The following is a 25,120-nucleotide window of genomic DNA, read 5'->3' as shown; positions in this document are numbered from 1 at the left end:
TCTTCTATTTTTGTTTTTTCAATTCAAATATTAGGGGGATTTGCAAGAAGGAAGAGATGAAAGACGCAGGGACCGTGAAAATTACATTTTCTTTCCTATCATATTGTCGTCCTTTGAGACATTCTCCTTTTAAAAGGACGTTTTTCAAGCCTGATTTTTACATAACTATAGTACACTTAGTTACACTCTACTCTCCCACACTTTTTCTATAAACCGTGGATCATTATTATCAAGTCGCAACTGATAAAATTCCACCCACATCAAATTGCTGGAGATACAGATACCCGAGTCTAAGCCGATTCCAACCTTCATCTCCTATCTCCTATATATTTAGCTTCCTGACCTGACGCATTTGAAAAACCAGCCAAGCTATTTGCCAGCCTTGGCATGTGCTTTCCCGTGGCACATTACTATGTTGGATGCCAAGCATTTGTCTTACACCCCTGCAATCTGCTTCAGCAACTCATCTGGAAAGTTTAGATCAGAAAAAATCATGACCAAGCAGAGACAAATTTGAACACATGAAAGGGGCATCTTTTCTTTTGTTAGACAGTTCATCTTAATCATGTAGGAAGTGCGAGCACAAACACTTGTATGACCACAAAAAACCCGCATGACATGAATTTTTTTTAAAAACACTAACTTGCAACATACAATTGTGATCAAGTCATTTGCTTGTTACAAAACTTCGACGGCAAACATGTTTCTGAATGTGAACTTCACTAACCTATAACCACTCACAAGAAAAAATGAGAAAAGCTTACACAGGGCATCCATGATCCAACAAAATCCATCCATAACCAGATGAGGTTCAATAAATATACAAAAGCTAAAATGAGTCAATGGAGATTCCTATAGACACATGGCCAACAGAACTATAGCCAGGCTGTATTAATTGTTAGCAAATTTTATCCAACTCTCTGTTGGGAATTCGAGGGGGATAAATACTTAGGAGATTTATATTAATAGGTCATGAGCAACCATATAAGTAAACTTGACACCCACCCTAACCCAAAACCTTAAGACTCAGGTTTATGGATCTTACCTTCATTTTATATGGTTGCTCTTAACCCATTGATGTGAATCTCTCTAGTGTTTCCTGCTCAAACGTACAACAGTTAGTATTAGAGCCGACGGTTTGACTTGGTAACTAGCTCGAACAAGTAAGAAGACGGTGGTGGATCCTTGGTCTAGGGATCCTTTATATCGAAAGTTTTCCTAACGGTAGATCCAGGCGACATGTCCCGTGGGAGGAGCAGCGGAACAAGTATATAGAGTATGTGGGCTCTAATGGCCACCATGGAATACTTGTGGATGATAATGTCTTCTACTTGAGTAGGAAGTTACCATGTGGATGAGACTCACTTGAGGGGGAGATTGTTGTAGTATAAGTGTAAAGTGAAGTATTACATCATGTAAGGATGAGAAAATTGAACACCATATAAGCAAAGGCAAGACACATAAACCTGAGCCATAAGGTTTGGGGTTAAGGTGTGATATCAGATTCACTTGTATGGTTGTTCATAGTCTATTGGTGTAAATCTTCCTGACATTTATTCCCTCGATTTTCCCACATCAAGTATAAATGAAAAAGTTGAACACCTTATATAAGTGAGAAGAAGATCCATAAACCTAAACCTTAAGGTTTTTTTATTAAGGTGTGGTGTCAAATTCACTTATATGTTTATTCATGATTCATTGGTGTAAATCTCCCCGGTATTTACCCCCTAGTTTTCCCAACAATAGTGTTCAATCTTCTCATTCCCACATGATCTTCACCTCACACTTGTACTCCAACAATCTCCCTCAAGTGTGAGTCTCACCCAACAGTGGTGTTCAACCTTCTCCCATGTCTGATTCTTTTGTAAAGACTTCATCTCTTCCACATGTTTTGATACCAATTGGTGGAAAATCAAGGAGGTAAATATCAGGAAGATTTACACCAATGGACCGTGAGCAACCATATAAGTGAACATGACATCACACCTTAATCCAAAATCCTAAGGTTCAGGCTTAGGAGTTTTTTTCTCACTTATATGATGCGCACGACATTTAGTGCACCTTCAGAATAATTTATTGACAACCTACCAAATTAAAACATGCATACATAGTTGGAGGAAGACGTTCATTATTCATCACCAAATCTATCACCATCTACATAAACAAAACTATGAGCCCCAGCCAATTATAAAGATTGATTCATCTATCTGCTTCGTTGAGTATACATCGTAACAGTTATAAGAGTTATGTAACTTATGTTGATTTGCAACATGCAACAAGAGCTCTTTAACAACAAACAATTCTCCGTCTTCATTGTTTAACAAGACCTTATCTAGTTCAAGTGTTTGTTCATCATTCTAAGAAAAGAAGCACAAACTTAAATAAAATCAATTAGTTTCTTAGACAAAGCCAGTTCAAGTGTCTGTTCATCATTCCAAGAAAAGAAGCACAAACTTAAATAAAATCAATTAGTTTCTTAGACAAAGCCAATTACTTTCTAAAAGAGACCCAAATTTAAATAAACTCCTATTCTCTCACCACTTTCCCATCTGTTAAACACTCCCATTATCCGACTTCTTACCTCTTTCTATTCCACATACAATTAGTGTATGCCCAATGTTCACACCCCATAATACGAACAAAATGAGGAGGGTGAGGGCAGAAGAGCAAACGTGACACTTCATTATTCAACCAAGTACCAACCCTTGTGCTTTAATTGTTGTATATTATCTCTACAACAATGAACAATTTTTCACTCAATAAATCAACTATCTATTAGTATCTCTATTAGCAGATTTATGTTCAGGGAAAAGGCAGAATACGGATCCAGAGGGAAGGAGGGGTGCTCCATTTTTTTATCTTTAGAATATATATATATATATATATATATATAGTCTTTAGCCTTCAACTCCATTATTTTGACTTCTACATGCAATTATGCATATCTAAGCCTTCTATCCCTCCTCAGACGTTTTCTGGATCTATATCTGGTTCAAAATTACAACTTTAATGAAGACACGGATGCCCTCAGAAAACTGCACTAATATGAACAGGTGTTGGACAATTTGCAATATAAAAGGAAGTTATTCTTGGATTGTGCCAACCACTAAGCCCAAGGACACTAGTGCAGAAAATAATATTAGAAAGAATAAAAAAAAAGGCATCATCATAGTAATAATAATGAGGAGGATAATAATAGTAATAACAACAACAGGAGAAGAAAATATAGAAAACATGCCCTTACTTGGTCACTTGCACAACCAACTGCCATAAGAATGCATTGTGACGGACAAATACAAGGGAAGCCATTTCATTTGAGATTTCTGTAGTTTCTATAAGACGCGGAACAGTAACACAAGTTAACTGGAAACTTGTTGCCTTGGCTGCAAATTATCTTGCCATTTTCTCATTAACTTAGCTTCTCTGGCTATCTGAATATCCGAAGGCCAAAAAATTTGATAAACAACTTTGCAAGTAAAGCGTGGGAGCAATGCCACAATAATTATAAGCAAAATTGTTATCCAATATGTAGGGGACCTTGCCAGATGATAAATAGTCCTGCAATGATTTCAAGGGACAGGTTAGCTGTATATTATACCCTACAGTACTGCTTCATCCACAATACACATTACAGAATACTTATTGAAGGACACAATAACTAACCAGTAATTGGGAAAGACAGGTATAGAATCCAATACCACCATGCAACCATATGTAATGATTATTGATCCCCAGATAGCAACATGAGTAATTAATACCCAACGGTTGATGTCCATAGCAAGGTGTACATTTACAAGGATAACAACTGCAATTGTCCACAAACTGCCCATGCTCCATATATCAATTGAACTGTCCTTATAGGTGAACAATGGGATGTAGAAAAGAACAAGGCTCTGCCATACTGTGTCCATCATTGTGATCCAAAATAATTGCATATTATAAGCTTCTTGCCTATGACCTGAACCATACAGTTTTGGATACTGCAATAGTGTCCTATGACTCAAGTCCTTGTCCTGAATACCAACAATAATAGTAGGTATAGATGTGTATATCACAGAATAGAAAACACTACTCCAATCTGTCAAAGCAGAAGTTGTAGAAAAAGCCGTGCATAATATGTACCTAAAGACAAGGAACACAACACATCAGAATGTTCAATATCTCATTAAAACCTTCAACTATTATTAAAATGAAGTAACTTCAATCTTTGAACCCATAATTTATGATACACCCTACATATTGCACATATCAACAAGGATAGCATACAGAGGGAAGAAATATATTATTTCCAGAAATATTGGCACCAGAATATAACAAGATAAGAGTTGTAATAACAAAAGTTAACGTCTAAATATGGAAAAATCCTTTTGCCAATTATCTGCACATAGCCTATTAATAATATCATAGCCAAATATTGAAAATCACATGTTTCTAATTCAAGTTTTTGTCCACATGTCTGAAACATCAGGGGATAACAAAAGAAATAAGGAAAGAGAGACCAACTTATATAAACACAAGAGTAACTTATGTGATATCCAAGGACAACCATACATACCAAAACAACATCATTACAAAGACAGCATTGCGGTAGAAGTTGTACAGAACTAAATAACCAACACGCTGATAATTCCAGTGCCCATGAACCAGAAGTAATTTTTTCAAGAACTGAAACTGTCCCATAGCAAAATCTGATGCCATCACTGCTTGGCGCCCTTCCTGCCCACATATCCCTACACCAACATCTGCCATTTGGATCATTGACACGTCATTGGCCCCTGTCAAAAGTAATCAAAACAAAAAAGATTAAGTTCATATTAAATCAAATCTTACATCAAAATCCATCTGGAAACACTAGCTGAAGCCTGGACTGCCATACAAATTACTATCAACCATCAACCAGGCCTCACAACAACACCCAAATGCAAATTAAGTGCAATTTCATATTATAAATAACTTACCATCACCTATGGCCAGTGTCATATCATCTGTGCGGCTCTTTATCAAATCAACAATTCCTGCCTTTTGCAAGGGTGCAACTCGACAACACAGCACAACCCTACAGGAAGTTGCAAGGTCGAAAAGCTGTTGAAAGGAAAAAGGAAACTGATAAATATTTACCGTTAAGTTTTATTTAACAACTCCAATCTAAAGCAGTGGTATATTAACCTACTACATCACTGAGAGAAAAAGCAAGTTTTAGATGTTCAATATGCATAAATATTTCAAACAACAAATTCAAATGAGGAAGGACAATTTTACCTCTGACTCCAGTTCCTTCTCCAAAATATAAACCAAACTGTTTCCATCAATTATGAGTGCCAATGGAGCATTAGTTCCTTCTTCATTTCCAGGATTCCATTTGGGAAAGCTCAAAGACTTTGAACCATTGGGAATATCCAGATCACCATGTCCAGCATTGGTTTTGTGCTTCAGATTCCGATGCCCTCCACTTGATGGTTTCACGCCATATTTGGCTTTAGCATCGGCCAAAAGATTTCTACATTCGACCTCTGAAGTGCCATTTATAGTAATCTGCTGCATGTCTCCACTAAGAAGTTTGCAAGAAAGACCAATTGAAATTGCCGTCTCTTGCTTATCACCAGTAAGAACCCAGACCTTGATTCCAGCTTGCCGTAGAGCCTCAATTGCTTCTGGTACACCCTCTTGTAGCTTGTCCTCAATTCCAGTTGCTCCAAGTAACTTTAAATTGCTTTCTATAAGAGCTGCTGTTTGCCGTAGTTTAGTAGCTCTGTCAGTCAATGAAGTGCTTGCCTCTTCATACTTGCTTTGCCACTCCTCAAGTTCAGCATCAGAAAGATCCCTGGAGGCAACTACAAGAGTGCGCAAACCTTGTGAAGAATATTCATTCAAATGGCTTTCAGTTGCATGCCATATGTTACTCTCACTGCCATTTTCCAAAATGCTAAACATTGAAGTATCAGCACCTTTGACTAACACCTTTACCGCGTTGTCAGGAAACCGAATAACAACAGACATTCTTTTTCGCACACTATCAAACTCATGCAGACCCAATACGTCCAATCTATATACCACAGAGATAATGAAGTTATTTAATAATCTAGATATGATTTAGGTTACATACAAAGTGCAACACTGAAGTAGAATATTCAAGTACATAATACAATTTTATTAAATATGTGTGTGTGTGTGTGTAAAACATTGTTAAAACAAAGTAAAACAAGTAGTCCCCCACCAAAAGGAAGTCACAATCTACCTGAGTTTCTCACCGTTGACGTCAATAACAATATGTCCAGATGTGCGTTCAAAAAGAGTATATCCATATGCAGAGGCTGCAGAAACTAGAGCTTGTTCATCAGGAGATTCTCCCTGGTAATCAATGCGTCTAGTATCTTCATTTAATTCATTAGTTCCAAGACTGGAAAATCCATCATCACTAAGTATAGGGATTACAGTGTTACAAGCAGCCAATGTAAGAAAAAACTCATTTGCAGCAATTTTTTCTTCTCTATTTGAGTCTTTCTGCAACAATGTCATCAGTTCAGAATCAACTGCAATTTCAGATTTGAGCTTCCATTTCCGTTTAGGAATAACATCTTCCGCTGCTGCAATCATTAACAAAAGTCTTGTGATATATATGCACCAGCAAATTTGTCAATTCATCATAAGCTTACAAATGGTTTCTGATGAGAACTCACACAGATGACACCTTCTACCTTAGATCAAGATATATAATTGATCCTAAGTTTGTAATAGAAAAATAATTGAAGAGCATAACCATTTCATCCAATAAGCAAACCAGTAAGAAGAGATTGAACAATGGAATGAAAAATATCAGCTAACTCACAGGAAGCTCTTCCTCTCATACAATAACTACAGAGTTATAAATATTCAAAGCTTTTTTGCAAGGGCTATCCTAGGATCAATTATAAGTAATTGAATAAAGGGTTTACTATCTTTATAGTCCCTAAACTTTATTTTGATGAGTCAATGTCCCTTAACTTTTTATTTGTCCTTACTTTTAGTCCCTTAACTTTTTTTCCATCCTTAGTGTCAGTTCCTTAACAGGGATTATCATAAACCAAGGCTATCAAAAAGCAAAACTAATGAATGCATTTCTCAGACTTGCACAATAAATAATTGTTAAGGGACTAAAAACTACAGTAGCAAGGTAAGAAATAATGGTACTGTACCACATTATTAAGCAGTCCAAACTTAGATAACAATATCAAGAGGAGACTGAATACCTGTATTATCAACCATAGGCAAGGAGCTCCCGTAATTCTTCCCATGCACACTAGCCCTCTGGAATTCCATTTTGTTTTCTGTTAGTGTTCCTGTCTTGTCTGAAAATACATAGCGTATTTGACCCAAATCCTCATTTATATTTAATGATCTACACTGAAACCTTGACCCAGAGCTGGCATCATACATATCCCTGTCTTCAATCATGAAATATGACTGACCCAATCGAACTAACTCCATTGTGATGTAAAGAGATATTGGTATCATTATCTGAAACACTATAACAGAACTCAAAAAGGAGAAAAATGCTTCCATTGGTATCCCATAATACTTATATTTCTTTCCATTATCTGATCCATTGGTGAAGTATCTTTTTCTGTAGTAAGGCAAGGTATCAAGCTGGTTCTTGTGCCGTACCAGCCAAAGACCCATCCCAACAGCCACAACCAAACACATGATAAAAAGAAAAATTGACAACCAAAGGGTTTCTCGGTTCATGTAAGTTTCTAGTCTGCTTCTCTTGGAAGGAGAAGCTGCACTGTTCAACATTGCTTTTGTTTCTTGTCCTGCATAAACTACAACACCAATTATCCAATCTGTGTTCTTCAGTTGGCAGCCACGCAGAACAATGTTTGACTGGCTAAGGGAAAACTTTAGTCCATTGAACTCCATGTTGGCCGTGAACTCATAAATATTCCGGTTGGGTTGCTCACATCTAATTACACCAAAAACATCACAAGCTTCGGATGCAACTACCATAGCTGTTTCCTGCCTAGCATACCTTGTCTTCAAATTTGATTCTCCATCCAAATTCATTGTCTGAATATAGGCAAGCCCACTTTGATCACTCGTCCCCAACAAGACCATGTCAGCCGGAATGGTCTCATCCGCAAAGATCTTAACAACCTCACCAGCTTGTATTTTTTTCCATTTCTTTGATCGGAAATCACCAGACTGAAGCACCAGAGACTCCCGGTTGTTCTCATTGCGATCTGACCTGTGCCTCCGCCAATCCTCATAGCCATCCTTAATAGCTGTGACACAAAGCACAAACAAAAGCGGGAAAAGAGACACTGTCCTCCCAAACACAGCCAGTGGAGGAAGCTGATTGAGCGCAGCAATAGCAAGGAAATACAGATAAGCCACCCGATGAAACTGAATGAACAGATTCTTGGGCAAAAAGGTAACAAAGGTGTATCTGCTAGTCCGGATCTCATTTCCAGTGAACTCATACTTACCATTCGTCCTCCTCGGATCATTGATATGGATCAACCTGGCACTGTCCTCATGTAAGGCAGCATCATCAAATTGCACACTTTTGTGCCGAATTCTCTGTGATTTACTATTCAACCTGCTGTCCTGCACCTGGGATGAAGCTCCAGATATCTCAAATGGCACACTCCGGCTATCGGCATCACCCAGTTCCATTGCACCCCACGATGCCAAGCTCCTCCTCTCGCGCGGGGGGCATTCCAAGGGAAACTGCCACGGGAACTGGGCCTCAACACAACTCTCAGAACCACTATTATTCCCAAACGCTGCAGTGTGGAGACTACAATCTCTGGACAACACAACGTCGCCACCGTCTCGTTCCTTCACATCCAAAACGATGCTCTCAGCGAAAGCATCATCAAAGGCCGAAGATGAGAAGGAACCATTGCCGGAGAGGTAGCTCCGGGAACCCGATTTCCCGCGGCGGTGATGAATCACTGGACGAGAATCCGACGATTCCAAAAGCAAGGACTCATCCGAACTCATAAATACTTCTCCAACCACATTGTATAAACACCGCTAAGGGATCGATAAACTCCCCCCAAATTCAATCCACGGACGCAACAGTAACGAGATCTAAGACACGAATCGGAATCACCCCCGAGGCATTCTCGATTGACACAACAAGAACAATAAACAAAAACCTAGTTCAACAGTTAAGCGAAAATTAACGGTGGATTCCCTGGAATTGAATTAAAAGGTTAAAAACCTGTTGAATGAATCAGGAAACAAAATTTGAAGGAAATGGTTAACCCTACATCGTAAAAAAGAAAAAAGAAGAGATGATGATGATGATGATGATGATGGAGCGAAAATGAAGTACCTGGTGAAAATTGGGGGTGAAAATCGGAGTGAAAAGGAAATGTGGCTGGGATGTAGTACAGCAAAGGGAGGAGAGGAAAGAGAAAGGAGAGGGAGAAGGGATCAGAGATTCAGGTTTGGGTTGGAGTGAAAGGGAGAGATGGAAGGGTGCGTCGGAGTTCGAGGAGAGAGAGAGAGAGAGAGAGAGGAGCGCTGAACCACCAATGGGCAATAGCAATCCAATGCTTCTTTGCTTTTCTCTTCTTCTGGCCACCACCATCTAATGCCATTACTCTCCTTTCTCTTCCTTTTTCTTTCACAGTAAAAAATATATATCATTATTATTTTTTTCCAAGACTAATTTTTTTTTATTAATAAAATATTAGTAGTTAATTATTAAGAAACTTATAATCAATTTCGACCTTCATTAACGTCATTGTATAAAAAAAATAAAAAATAAAAAGTCTATCTATCAGCATGTGTATAACTTATACACTATTGTTCTAACTTTTGAAATAATTTCAGATAGCTTCTGGTTTATATTTTATTAATTAAAAAGTTTGTTTGATAATTTGATAGCTTATTTATTATCCTTTCTCTTCCCTTTGAAAAAATAGTTATTATTATTATTATCATTATTTCTATTCTTTGAAGACAATTTTAAATTCTTTTGTAAAATAATTTATCTTAAATACATTAAGAAAAAATTGGTAGTAATACATTATTGGTTAAATTATATTAAGATTGGTAGAGGGGATACCAAAATAGCAGGGGTTTTAGTACTAATTTAAAGAGTTTCACTTACTAACTGATATGCATTTTACTTCAAATTGACTCGGGGCCTGACACAAATTTATCTAATATTGGAGAATGTAGTAGTAATATTTCTTTTAAGTTTTAACCACTAATGTGTTTGCCCCTATATTTGAAAAAAATAAGTTTTATTATTTATTGTTATAAGTTATAACTACTCAGAAATTATTTTAGATATAATATTTAAATTTATTATTTCAAAAGTCAATAAAAGATTTACATTATAGCTATTCTAGTTGAATTCTTACTTCTATTATTGTTGTGTTGTTCAACTAAAAAAATATATTGTTTAGTTTCATACGTTAATATATAATAAGATTGTTGACTTTTTTAATAACTAATTTAAAAGTTACATTTAGGGTATTTTGAATTTATTAACCATATGAAAATCTTAAGATCAAATCCCTTAATATATCTCAAAAAATTATTTTAGTCCTATAAGAAATTAATATGTTTTTAGTCTTCATATTTTAACATAAACACGTGATTTTGTAATGAGGAACTAAAATCACGTTACTTTTGATAAATGTAGTGATTAAAAACATTAATTTTTTATAGAAACTAAAATTGAATTAAAAAAATGAGAGATAAAAATATATTTCACTCAAAAAGTTTATACCGACATTGAAATTAAATTTGTAAGTAGTTTTAAATTACTATCTTTTTATTCTTATACTTTTTTAAAAGATCTACTCATTTAGGTTATTAAACAAATATTTTAATTAGGGGTATAAACCAATTCAATTAAGCATTTGAAGTTATAGTTTAACTTGTGAAAAGAAAAGTTGTTTAAATTTGACTTATTTATTTATACAAATCAAAATAAAGTTTAAATTTGACTAAGGGGAAAGATTAGTTTTGCGTTTTTGTTTTTAATCATTTTACAATGTCAAATAAGGTTAAAACATGTGATATTTGTATTGGATATTTTTAGACGAGACATGATGAGTGATTTAACCTTAATTTTCTTATATCTATGCTTAGTAGAAATCAAACATGGTAGATTAATAAATTGATCTCAAAGTTTTTTAGAAACAATAAGTTTAACACAGTCTAATCGATTACAAAGTTTTGTAATCAATTACAAAGTGTTAAAACAATTAGTAGAACTCACTTCTATTTGAAATTTGACAAGAATTATCAAATACTAGTTTTAATAACTGATTACATAAACCAGTCTCAGAAAAAGTCTATGTGACTCGAGATAATGATTACCATATCTATAAACTCTATAAAATGAGATAATGAATTACCAAATTTTGCAATCAATTACACGTTTCTAGAAATGCAAAACAAAGAGAGATTTGAACAAATTAATCGATTAAATTAGTTTTGACTATTAAAATTATAAATAAATTCATTTGTTCTTTCTCATTAGTGACTCTTTATATCATATTATCTTTTAGAAGATACATTTTAAGGATCCATTTGATGAGCATTGAAATACAACACAAGGGTAACAACAAAAATAAACACTTAAAATACGAGACAACTATTTGTCTGGTGCATTGTTTGGTGAACAATAAATATCACAAGCAAAAGAATATAAAATTCACCAAAATACTTTTTTATTATTAATTATATTAATGCAATTTATATTTATATTTTTATTACTATTATTATTAATGTTGTTGTAAAATAAAATATATGAAATATATTTTATTTTTTATAATACAATTCATATTATTTTGCTTCTTATTATTATAAAATAATATTTATATATATATATATATATATATATATATATATATTATACACATAATAATATATACTATATATAGTATTTTATTTTATATATAGTAGTATTAATTATATTATATTATTATTTGAACATAAAATAAAATATTGTTATATTATACTAGATGGTGGGTGTGCAACGTATGTGAGGAGCTTTGTCAAATGGGTTAGGCCATATTACTCTAAATAAAACTGAGGCTGAGACAATTCGTGCATTTATTTTGATTGAAAGAGAAAGTTACGGTTTTGAAAAAAAAAAAAAAAAAAGGAAAGAGGGAGTGGGGGCAAAGAAAACAGAAGAAAAAAATTGGATATTTTGGTTTTTTAAGTAGTCTGTCCTATAAATAACAAATTATCTCATGATTAATTGAGTATGATAAATGATGAAATATTTGTTTTGTTCATCAACATTTATGGTGTGTTATCTCAGTTGTATTCTTTAAAATCAAACAGAAAAGAATTAAATTTATTTGATTCAGAATCACACTTTTTTGCAAATCAAATAAACCCTAAGAATTATTTAAGAAAATTATTTTATATTTCTTCAAGAGATTCAAGTAATCAAGATTCATTCGTTCTTTATTAAAAGTTGATAATCAAAAGAAAAGCTTCAAGATGTTGCAATATGTACCTCAATGTGTATTCAATAGGATTTTGATTTCTTTCTAGATTTTGATCTTGGTTAGGATTATAAGAGATTTGTGTGAGTTGATAGGATTTCAACTCTTAGTCATTATTTCTCTTCTAAGATTCAAGGGAAGAGTAGAATTTTAGTGTGCATAATATTTGTATTTGTTTCTCTATTAGTGAAAGTTTTAAGGAATCTTAGAACAATTAAAATTCTTGAGAATTGAAGTAATATAATTTTTGTGTGATTCTTTTTTTTTAAACTTTAGTTTTGTAAACCAACTTTGGTGATAAAATCGATGTGAAATGGGCATCAAATTTTATTTTTCATATGTTCTTGCATTCATTATTTAATAATCTTTCCTAACAAAGTTTTTTAGAAAACTTGATTACATGAATGAATATGTGTTAATTAAATTTAAATAATGATTAAGTAAATTTTTTGAAAATAATCTATTCAATTTTCCCTTCTAGAGTCTCGATTATTCCAACAGGAGATTCATCTAACAACTCAAATTTATGATTCATAGTGAGGTGATCGATTGTAGTTTTTGTTTTCTTTCTCTCAATCCATTAAATTAAATACTAATTTCAATCATGGTACCACTCATGTTGATTCAAGGAAATTTTACATATATTGAACCTTACACCATAATGTTAATCTTTTGACGAGTTCTCCACTAGATAAATTATTTTCCCCTTACGAACAAAGTTAAATCTTATATCGGGATGATAATCCTTTGGGTTACCTATTGTTCTTTCTAGTGCATCATTTCTTATATTTTATAGTATTTTTTTTCATAAAATTTGTTGTGCATGCATAAATAATATTTCTTTACAAAGAATTAAATATACTTATATACTAGGTCACCATGTGTTAAGGGATAAGGCCAAGTCCTGTCAGGGTACTCCATCATCCATGGCCATATATAAGTTGATGTTTCATCATGTTCCAAGAAGTCAGTAACCACAAACGAGGATAGTTGCGTATGAGGGGGGTTGGGGACAGATTAATACGATAGGTGCTTTTACCTTCTCTTCTCCTGTTTTTGCACGGGTATTGCTTTCAGTGTTTTCTCTTTCTTTCTTTTTCAAGATATATTAACTCACTCTTTCTTTTCCATAAATACACTCCTAGTTAGCTTTGAAACTACGGCTTCATACAATCTCAAATTTATTTGTGTTGAAGGGAAGACACTGTCATATTTTTATCTCTACGTTTTTTCAGATTAAGACAAAATAAACATTCCTTCAGCGTTATGTTTATTGATGTCTTGATTTTTTTTAATCATGTTTCAAATTTACTACTACAATCGGTGTTTTAGAAATGCAATACCTAATTAATGTTTTCCTTTCAACTGTATTTTTATGAAAATTAAAATAAGAGGAGTGCATGTTAGTAATACTTTCTAACGTAACTTTTTGTTAGTATTTTTTTAAGGAATTTTTTTATTAGTAATAGATAAATACTATTAGAAGACGCATTAAATAAAACACGAGATTTATAAAATTCTATAATTTTTAATAAATTTCAATTATAATAAAGTATATATTGAAAATAATAAACTGATCTTTCAACAAGTTAAAAATTAGCAACTCGATTATAGGATACATTAAATATTGGATTGCTAAACAGTGCTTTTTTATATTAATATTAAACTTTTTTTTATCTGTAAGAATAAAAAATATTATAAAAAATTTACAATATTCACACACTTCAATCAATTGAGTTAAACCTTTTTGGTGTTAGTAGTATAAGGCTTGTTGTTTTGCAATTTATGTTTTAGCTGGAAATTAGTAATTGGAGGAAGAAGAAGAAAAGACATACTCCTAACAAGATATTATTTTATTTTTTGTATAAAATTTATTCTTTTATTCAAAATACATGACTATAATGTCAAGTTGCATGTTGGAAAGGGACCGGCAAGATAAAACTCTGTTACGTTTGGACGGATCAGAAGCAAGGGAGAATGAAATAAAGAACAAAGAAATATGTAAATAAATAATTAAATAAATTTAAAGCTGTTAAGTTTAAATAGTAAAATAAAATACTACTCATAAAAATAAAAACAAAAGACGAAAAACTTTTTATTGCATTTTCTTATTTGATCAGACAGCAAATAAAAAAAAATTATGATAATACTTATTTGTAAAAACGTTTATGCAAGGTAGCTGGGAAGAATATTGAGATTTGAGAAGAATGTGCAAAAATTAAGACCATTTTTTCATCCTAAATCTTTGCTAGTGCAAGGAAATTATCGAAAAAGTGAAACTTTTCTTGTGATTACTGATATGAGGGATATAATTCAATTGCTAGAATTCTACTCATGTAATTGGGTAGTTGCGATTACATGTTGAATTCTAATTGTTCATATGATAATAATAGTATGTTGTATGTACCATTTTGTTTTTCTTGCCCTCATGAAATAGAAGCACGTTGTTTTTCTTCTTTTTCTGCACTTCTATTAGACTATTACACCAACTTCTTTTGTGTCAAAATACACCGAAGCAAATTAAACTCAAAACTTATAACTTATATGACTTATTTAGATTTTTAATATCATAATTTATTGAGGAAATAGGAAAACATATTTAAAAAAAATGTTCGTAAAATTATAAAATTATTTAGAAATTATATTTGATATTTCTTAATTTATAAATATAAAATAGAGATATAAGATAGGGAAATAATATTATATTATTAATGAAAAAATAGATTTGATACGGTTGGTAGATGTGTCCATGCCATCGTGCTATAACCTGTGAATGAAATGAAACAAGGAACACGGCAAGTAGAGGCTTTGTCTCTCCCTGGCTCTGCGGGTACTAAGTTTTTTAATATTATTCACACCTGATCTATAAGAATGGGATATATAAATTTATAAAAATAAAATTGAGGACAACATTTTTCCTTACAGTTTAATTTCTGAATTTACTTTTTATTATTTATGATTTTTTAAAATTTAATGCTGAGTTTTGTAAATTCAAATGCTAATTCATACACATAATAAAAATTCATGAAATAAACTGTTATTTAAAAATTATTTTAACAACTATTCTTATTTTTATTATTTTCATAAATAAATTTGATTATAAAGAAAGCTGGATAGATTATTTTAATTAATGTTACTTCACCTAATCACATCTTTTTTTTTTTTTTCATTTTTAGGTACATACTTATCTGCTAACTAAAAAGGTACAAACTTATCTTGAACCTGTTTGTTTAAGTTTTTATTTTTTTTTTAAAAACACTTTTTAATAAAATAAATAATTTTCTATGTTTATGTATTTGTTTTAAAAAAAAATTACTTAAAAAAAAGAAACTTCAATCTATTTAAAAAGATATATTTTTTAAGTTTAAGAAAATTGACTCTTTATATATATATAAAACTGACTCTTTGTTTTTCTAGCATACATTATTTATCGTGAAAAGTGAAAAATGGTAAAACTCCAAGTAAGGAAATGCATTTTTATTAGTTATTACTAATTTTAAATATTTGCTCTTTATAATTTTTTTGAAGAGTGTTAACAATTTTTTTTAACATTCTCTTCTCAATTTGTCAAAATAAAAATTCTCTTCTCAATCTAACTTATTTTATGGGTTAAATTTTTTATATATATCTAGATTGAGAATATGTTTCATTAAATAAGAAATGATGCTTATATATTTAAAAAGAATAATGTAAGTTTTATTCAGTAAAAAATATATCTAAAAAATACTAAACAAAATTTGTTAATTATGTCAATGTGTCCCTAATAATTATCTCTTACATAAAATTACACTAATCATTCCTGATGTCAGTGAAATTACACAAATATCCCATATTTTTTTAATCGCCATAGTTAAGTCTAAGTATAAAGGACGGGTTAGTCGGCAAAATCAACAAATTGGGTCTCTTTTACAAATTAATTATCAGAATGGGTCTGTTTCATTATTATTTATCAAGGGGGTCTATTATTTTACTACAAAGCGCTTACCTGAGGGGTGCGTTCCACCAGAAAGCGACACGTGGCGTGACTTGACAAGTTGACAGGGGACGATGGGACGGGGGGGGGGGGAGGAGAAGTGGTGGCCTGCCGGGCACGACCACTAGTGGTGGCCTGCCAGGCGCTACCAGTAGTGGTGGCTTGCCAGGCGTGACCTAGTGTTGAAGCGCTTTATAACGGTTAGAAATTTTGCTCAAAACTAGTAAATATTTTTTTTATCTTCGATACATTATAGCATTAATTAATATTTATTTTGTTGATGATAATAATGATTATATTTTGTAGGTGCATAAACAAATTGACACGAACTATAAAATGAAATAGTAATTTTGTTAATATTTTTTGTGTGATAATTAGTAATTTTTGGTAACTTAATAATTTAATTTTTGGTTATAATTATGTTATATTTGTTTGTTGATGACAATAGTGATTTATTGTAGTAGTTTTTATGTCCAGCACATTATTATTATTATTAGTTAAGCTCATAATTATTGATGTTGTTGGTATATTTTTTTAATAGCCAAAATTTATACATAAACATTAAAAATAAATGCCGATTGTTTTGCGTCATGAGTGTGCGAAGTAGGAAATTGTTGTGACATTAATTTAATTTATTTAGAGTAATTTGTTGTTGTTAATTTATTTTAGGTTAATAATTTATGTTATGTTAATATATTTTTTATATTATTGTTTGTTGACGACATTAATTATTTATTGTAGGTATATTTTTGAAAAATGAATTCAATTATTACTCTCGTCTATTTAAATGGTAAGATGTAATACTCGTCTATTTAAATGGTAAGATGTACGAAACTGATGATAGTATCACCTTTGAAGGCCCTAAAAATGCTATTCAAATAAAGTGTGGTATTAGTTTGAGAGTTAAAAAAAAAAGATACACGACAAGGTAAAATTACAAACAGTTGGTAGAACAAATTCAGAAGAAGATTTTGATGATAATGATTATTTAATATCTCATTCATACATTGAGGACTCATTAGATGAGGATGAGGATATTGATGAAATGTCTGACACAGATGATGAAGCTGTCCGTTTGATCGAACCGTTTGAAATGTCTGACACAAATTATGTCCTACAATAAATAATTAATGTTGTCAACAAACAATAATATAAAAAATATATTAACATAACATAAATTATTAACCTAAAATAAATTAACAACAACAAATTACTCTAAATAAATTAAATTACTGTCACAACAATTTCCTACTTCGCACACTCATGACGCAAAACAATCGGCATTTATTTTTAATGTCTATGTATAAATTTTGGCTATTAAAAAAATATACCAACAACATCAATAATTATGAGCTTAACTAATAATAATAATAATGTGCTGGACATAAAAACTACTAGAATAAATAATTATTGTCATCAACAAACAAATATAACATAATTATAACCAAAAATTAAATTACTAAGTTACCAAAAATTACTAATTATCACACAAAAAATTAACAAAATTACTATTTCATTTTATAGTTCGTGTCAATCTGTTTATGCACATACAAAATATAATCATTATTATCATCAACAAAATAAATATTAATTAATGCTATAATGTATCGAAGATAAAAAATATTTACTAGTTTTGAGCAAAATTTCTAACCGGTATAAAGCGCTTTAACACTAATGCATATAACAGCAACAAGTTAGATTCAACTCAGCTCACTTCAACGATTTCGTAATGAAAATAAAACGGAGGGGAAGGGGATTTTATAGGGAAGAGGGAAGTGTCTGGGGCCCACCACTAGTGGACGCACCTGACAGGCTACCACTAGTGGTCGCGCCTGGCAGGCCACCACTACTGGTAGCGCCTGGCAGGCCACCACTACTAGTAACGCCTGACAGGCCATCACTTCTCCCTTGTCCCATCGTCCCCTGTCAACTTGTCAAGTCACACCATGTGTCGCCTTCTGGTGGAACGCGCCCCTCAGGTAAGCACTTTGTAGTAAAGTAAGAGACCCCCTTGATAAATAATAATGAAACAGACCCATTCTGGTAATTAATTTATAAAAGGGATCCAATTTGATGATTTTGCCCGGGTTAACCTCTTTAAGGCTCGCGTCATGAAGCATGCATTTTTACAAATCCAATTAAGTTTGGTCCACAAATTAAATTAACTTTAATTTTGGGTTTGTGTCCAGCAAAACCCACAATTAAACAGGCTACTATATGGACCCAATAAAAATATTGATTTTCTTTTATAAAAAAACATAAATTTGTCAGATAAAAAATATTTTTTTCTTTCGCTTTTTTAAACTAAAGAATCAAATATAGAGAATAAGAATACATGAAAAAATATAAACATAAACATTCAATTATATATTAAACATGCAATTCTAAATAGAATATCACATTCCCATGACTAATACCTAATAATAAATTATAAAAATTAAAATTGAAAATAAGAAGAAGAAAAAGCATCTCTTAAGTACGTTATTACATTTCGTTAAGAGTTGAAGCTTTAAACTTTATATCAGAAATAAAATTCATGTAGTGAAAAAATATTTTTAATTTCTAGCATTAATTTGCTTTAATTGGAGAAAATATTTTAAGATAGACTATCTACTAGACTACTACTTACTTAATAGTAAGACAAAATTTTAATCTTGTCTAATTTTCATGAGCTCTTAAACATAATTTTGTTAAAATGTAGATGAAATATATATAAGTAAATAGCACTATAGCAGGATAAGAGTTTGCAGATGAAGGTTGAATGAGACATGTGTCTTGTTGCCTTAGCATTCAACTTGCATGCATGCAACGCACCTGCTCTTGCACCTGCATGCTGCATGTACTTTTTTTGTCCTTTTCAAAACCAAACTTGTCTTACCATAATTGCCTGTACTTCAATCATAATACATAACAACTTCCTCATTTTTTTTTTTGCTACAATAACAATTTCCTGGTCAATTGACCTAATCAGTGAACTAAATCATCTTTCTTTTTGTATTACACTGCTGCAGCTTTTCTTTCAATTTTTATTTACTTTAATTTTTAGAACCCCAACTTATATTTTGGACACAAATTTTTAGTTTTCCTCATGTCATGAATTTTAGGACATTTAAAAATTAAACCATAAATACCATCTTTTGGTGACAATAATCCATAAATATTGTTAAGTGTTAAATAATAAATACAATACATTTTATTTTACTAAGAATATATTTGACAAAAGCTAACTTAAAAGTTAATTGGGAATTGAAAAAATGATTGATAGTTAAAAATTGAAAAGTTATCTTATTGAATTATAATTATTTGATAAAATTATTTATTAAAATAACTTAAAAATATAAAATTATATAAAACAAAAAATAATAAAATTTTACCTTAAATAAAAAAGATTAAAATTAATTTAATAAATATTTTAAAAATTAACTAAAATTTATTACAAAACACACTCTAAATTGGTAAATTTTTTTTTTATATTATAAACTTTAATATTCATTACAAAGAGATTCAACTCTAAATGGGTAATTTCAATCTTCACATTTTCTCAGTTAAATCCATTTTTATATTCTTTGGCTTCTCTCATTTTATAGTAATTTTTATACATAATTTATGATAATAAAATTAGTTTAAGAGAGATTTAACTCAATTTTTTTAAAAAAAAATGTACATGGTTGTTTTGTGGACATGGCAAGTCATTGTGTTGCCTATGTGGTGTGAATCAATATTATTATTTAACAACAAAGAATAAAATTAAAAAAAATTAAATCTCTAAATAACTAAAAAATAATTTAATTTTAAAGGACTAAAAAAAATTCTTATTTTATAAGGACTACAAGCTTATTTAAGCCTAAGATTATGCACACAAGTAGAAAGAATGGATATAACATCATTGCGTTAACATTGATTTTTTTAAAAATTGATGTTAACAAAGATATGATGACATATTCGTAAATAACACGAATTCGTTAACGTTGATTTTTAGAAAAAATGATGTTAACATGAGTTGGTTAACATCAGTTTTTTCAAAAACTATTGTTAACATCAGTTCGCTAGTATTGATTTTTCAAAAACCGATGTTAACATGAATTTGTTAACATCGATTTTTCCAAAAGCTGACGTTAACAAACTCATGTTAACATCGATTTTTTGGAAAATCAATGTTGTGTTTGTTAAATTAAATTTGTCTCTTCCTCTTCTTGCGCTTATTATGAACTATCTCTCACTCTCGTTCTCATTGTCATTTATCTCTCGCGCTCTCATTCTCACTTGCTCACTCATCTCCTGCGCTTTCTTTCTCACTCTCACTCTCACGCACTCTTTATGGCAATGCAACCACACTGGCCTCTCTCTCGCTATCATCTCATTCTCGCACTCGCACTCTCGTTCTCATAATCACTCTCGCGCTCTCACTCACTCATGAAAGGTTAGTTTTCTATAAATGCTTGTTTCTGTGTTCGGTTTTGATGATGATGGTAAGTGAGAAGCTAGGGCTCGTTCTTGGTTTTGATGATTTTCAGTTCTTGTTTGATGTGTGTATTGCTTCTTGTTAATGTGCGTATTACTAACACGAAAATGCTTGTTTTTGTGTATGTTGCTAAAAACATGTGTTATTTCCTGGATATACAAATACTGATATTGGGACTTTGTGCGTATTACTAACATGAAAATGCGTTAACATCATGCACCAAGATCAGTTCTTTAAAGGACTAAAAAAATTCTTATTTTATAAGGACTACAAGCTTATTTAAGCCTAAGATTATGCACACAAGTAGAAAGAATGGATATAACATCATTGCGTTAACATTGGTTTTTTAGAAAATTGATGTTAACAAAAATGTGATGGCATATTTGTAAATAACACAAGTTCGTTAAAGTTGATTTTTAGAAAAAATGATGTTAACATGAGTTGGTTAACATCAGTTCTTTCAAAAACCAATGTTAACATTAGTTCGTTAATATCAATTTTTTAAAAACTGATGTTAACAAATTCATGTTAACATCGGTTTTTCCAAAAGCTGACGTTAACAAACTCATGTTAACATCGATTTTTTGGAAAATCAATGTTGTGTTTGTTAAATTAAATTTGTCTCTTCCTCTTCTCGCACTTATTCTGATCCATCTTTCACTCTCGCACTCTCGTTCTAATTGTCATTCATCTCTCTCGCTCGCTCATTCATCTCTTGCGCTTTCTTTCTCACTCTCACTCTCACGCACTCTCTATGGCGATGCGACCACACTGGCCTCTCTCTCGCTATGATCTCGTTCTCGCACTCGCACTCGCGATCTCGTTCTTGTAATCACTCTCGCACTCTTACTTACTCACGAAAGGTTAGTCTTCTATAAATGCTTCTTTCTGTGTTTGGTTTTGATGGTGATGGTAAGCGAGAAGTTAGGGCTCGCTCTTGGTTTTGATGATTTTCAGTTTTTGTTTGATGTGCTTGTTTCTGTGTATGTTGCTAAAAACATGTGTTATTTTTTGGATATACAAATACTGATATTGAGACTTTGTGCGTATTACTAACACGAAAATGCTTGTTAATGAGACTTTGTGTTGGTGTCAAAATTCTGCCACAATCCTAGGCCCCAAAAATAAGAATATCATTCTTGATTTTCAAAATAGGAATATCATTCTACCATAGACTTTTTGTTGGTGTGAGAATTCTTAGTTTTGCAAATTTATTGATATCATATTGTTATGTCAAATGTATCATATTATATTAGTTGCACGGAATAAGCTCCTAGATAAGCATGGTGCATAGTCAGTTTGTGCATGGATCACTTAGTGGATTTAGTTGGTTTGACAAAATCTACTTAATGTCATGTTTATATTATAAATGGATTTTAGAAACGATGGATGAATATCAACAAAATTGGAAGGAAATGGCTAACACAATGACGAAAGTTAACAAAAAAGCAGAGGAAATGTTCAACATTGTTCATGTTATGGATCAGGTTAAAAATTTCAAGACTATTCTCAAATGAACATGACATGATATAACACATTTACTTATATTACTTTGCTTGTTAAATTTAGCCTTATGGTAAAGTTAGTAAGTCATGTGTTGTGTAAGATGGAAGGATAAACTAAAGCATACTTAACATCTACTCCACTCTAGTGACAACATGCATGCACTTTGTTACATACAACCAAGATTTGGTGAATCCAACTATACTAGCTGGATGCACAAAACTCAAAGAGTTTTATGGGCTCACTAGAAATTATCAAGTGACCTTGACCCACTTTGGATAGAGTATTTTCCTCCTCACCATCTTCAAAAACAGATTTGAACAAAAGGCCTACTCTAAATGACACTCCTTGTATCACTAAGTTCCTAGCTCAGTCACTTTTAAAGTTATGATAATTGAGTACAAAGTGACTTGCAACAGCTTGGTGAGTAATTAAGCACTCATCTGTATGTCAAATTTTAAAATCATATACATATTTAATATGAATTTCATGTTAATTTCAAGTTGTGTAAATTATCATTTACTCATTTATGAAAGCGGTAGGATTCACCCATCTGAACTTGGAAGGAACTACAGAGTGTATAATAGTTTATAATTATTAGAGGAAGACTACAAAAATTGGAAATGGATAATTTTGCTCAATCATAGAACTTGCAAACTGGAACTCAAATTATATTTGAGCTCTCAGATGCAACTTCTAACTTTGTTTTATTTTGGATTTGTTTGTAATTAAAATACATTACTACTATGCTATTATCAATCTATAAATTTTTGTTTATAAGTCTTGGTGATATATTTTGTGAGTAATATTGGAACATCTTGAATACATTTGTGGTATATTTTGTTTATAAATGTTTATAACTACTCTTGGTGCATGATATACTTTGTTTATAACTTTTGGTGCATGACTTATTTTATGAGTTTTTTTTACAACTTTGAATAATCAGTTGTGATATGAATAACTACAGGTTGGTAATTAAAAAAACATATAAGATATTAAAAAAATCCAAAAAATAACATTGATTTTTTTATATAAAAAAATAATGTTGTCAGTAAACAACAACAACATCAACCAGTAAAACAACATCGATTTTTAAACAACGGATGTTAACGTTGATACTTTAATATTGATAGTTTAAAAGTTCTTAATAACCGATATAAAAAACATATTTTTTTAATAGAGATAAGTATGTTTTGGTTAGCTAAAACTAAATATTATCTAATTTAATTAATGTGTGAAAAGTTTGGATAGTCATATTTTTGGAAAAATAGAAAATGTTTACCTCGTTTTAGGATGAATTGAGGTAAAAAAAGAGAGAAAAACAATAGAAAAAATGTGAAAAGAAATGATAAATGTAATAAATAATATGCCAAGAAATAACAAAAGAGATGAAAAGCACATGAAGTGAAAATGAAATAGAAAAAAATGAATACATGTTTATAATTTTTTTAAAACCAATGGTAATTGAAAATATTTTTTTATTATTAATCTATTTTGTTTCTTCCTATCTTTCTTTCATCCGCTCCATTTGGGGTGAAGGTTTTCAGTTTTCCTTTTTGAAGTTTTGGTCAATTCTTACCTTTAAAAACTATGATCGAAGTAAAAGAAATGTTAATTTTTGTCAAGTGTATCATCTAAGAAAGATCCAACATCATGCACATCATGCCACAAGTTCTTGATTGATGAAGATTTTATTGGAGTTAAGCAATCAAATTAAAGTGCCTTTTTTTCCTTGGTGCTGGTAAGCAATCAACACGTTAAGAACAATAGAACATGGCAACATTGACTAAGGATCCCATTCGAAGATCAAGCCAAATTATGTACCATGTGGCCATTGGGTTTTAAAAACAGCTATTAGTCAATTTCAGACAAATATGTAGAACTTGAATAATTTGATAAGTGTTTTTTTAAAAATTTTTCTGAATGGCATGGGGAAAAAACACCCCAGACACAGATTAATTAATAAGAATTAAATTGATCACACCGACGGATTCAAGACCAAGTCAGTAAATGTAAATTATAAAAATATAAGATTTTATTTACAAATTTAATGAATTTTAAAAAATAGGAGATGCACACCCTCAAAATAATAATGCAGGTCCACCACTGATGGATCATCCTCCAAAAAGGAGCTGACAGCAAAGTATGTAACAAAATTATAAAAACAAGTATCAATCTCTAAGGATAGCCCACTTTAGGCTTTATACAATTATACACATGTCCTATTCTTATTATTGCTTTAAATTAACAGTTTGTAATGCCTATAAATATATAAATTATGGACAAAATTTCGCTAGACATAATAATATAAAAAATGCTCGGTTGTCATCAAGTATTACTGGACAATACAATAAATAAATAAATTTTATTACTAATTTTTTCTCTTTCACGCACTCTCTCCTTAACTCACTTAATAAGTATATCAATTTAACTTGACTTATTTTTTGGAGAATTTATAAAATATTAGTCCGATTGAATCTATCACCAATTAGTGGGTTAATGGGTTGACCATCATAATTTTTTTAAAAGAAAAAATATTTTAAAAAATCCAACACAATTCTTTTTCAAAAAAAATGTTAAACAATTAATAATAGAGCAATTATTTTTGAAATTTTTAACAGATACGCAGTTAACCAAATTTTAAATTTCTCCAAGATATGTGGTTAAATTGAGATATCAGACTTTAAATTTCCTTTCTCGTGGTTATGTTTTAAT

The 25,120-nt window shown here is 31.3% G+C and overlaps 1 protein-coding gene across 3 annotated transcripts; it reads right to left on the bottom strand.

The window, feature by feature from the left end:
* Positions 1 to 70: 70 nt before the first annotated feature.
* Positions 71 to 9,596, bottom strand: LOC100789830 (phospholipid-transporting ATPase 1). 3 transcript variants are annotated; one of them, XM_006602642.3, is made up of 9 exons: positions 9,320 to 9,596; positions 7,227 to 9,205; positions 6,236 to 6,584; positions 5,260 to 6,043; positions 4,959 to 5,082; positions 4,556 to 4,775; positions 3,664 to 4,122; positions 3,245 to 3,558; positions 71 to 467 (listed from the first exon to the last, which is right to left on the bottom strand). In XM_006602642.3, the coding sequence occupies exons 2-8, from the start codon at positions 8,980 to 8,982 to the stop codon at positions 3,360 to 3,362; spliced, it is 3,891 nt and encodes a 1,296-aa protein (XP_006602705.1). In that variant the 5' UTR covers positions 8,983 to 9,205; positions 9,320 to 9,596; the 3' UTR covers positions 71 to 467; positions 3,245 to 3,359. The 3 variants fall into 3 exon arrangements, with proteins under 3 accessions (XP_006602705.1, XP_006602704.1, XP_006602706.1); XM_006602641.3 differs by having other exon boundaries at positions 7,227 to 9,178; XM_006602643.3 differs by having other exon boundaries at positions 7,227 to 9,140.
* Positions 9,597 to 25,120: the final 15,524 nt, after the last annotated feature.

This window comes from Glycine max, chromosome 18, assembly GCF_000004515.6.
Source record: "Glycine max cultivar Williams 82 chromosome 18, Glycine_max_v4.0, whole genome shotgun sequence".
Lineage (NCBI taxonomy): Eukaryota > Viridiplantae > Streptophyta > Magnoliopsida > Fabales > Fabaceae > Glycine > Glycine max.
This window is presented reverse-complemented; position numbering and strand designations above follow the sequence as displayed.

What these genes read in the sequence shown, in the direction of transcription:
- LOC100789830 (XM_006602642.3), bottom strand. Translation starts at nt 8,982, where the DNA reads ATGAGTTCGGATGAGTCCTTGCTTTTGGAATCGTCGGATTCTCGTCCA. An exon ending in AGAAGGAACTGGAGTCAGAG is followed by an intron (nt 5,083 to 5,259) that starts GTAAAATTGTCC and finishes TCCTTTCAACAG; the next exon opens with CTTTTCGACCTTGCAACTTC. An exon ending in GACACTGGCCATAGGTGATG is followed by an intron (nt 4,776 to 4,958) that starts GTAAGTTATTTA and finishes TACTTTTGACAG; the next exon opens with GGGCCAATGACGTGTCAATG.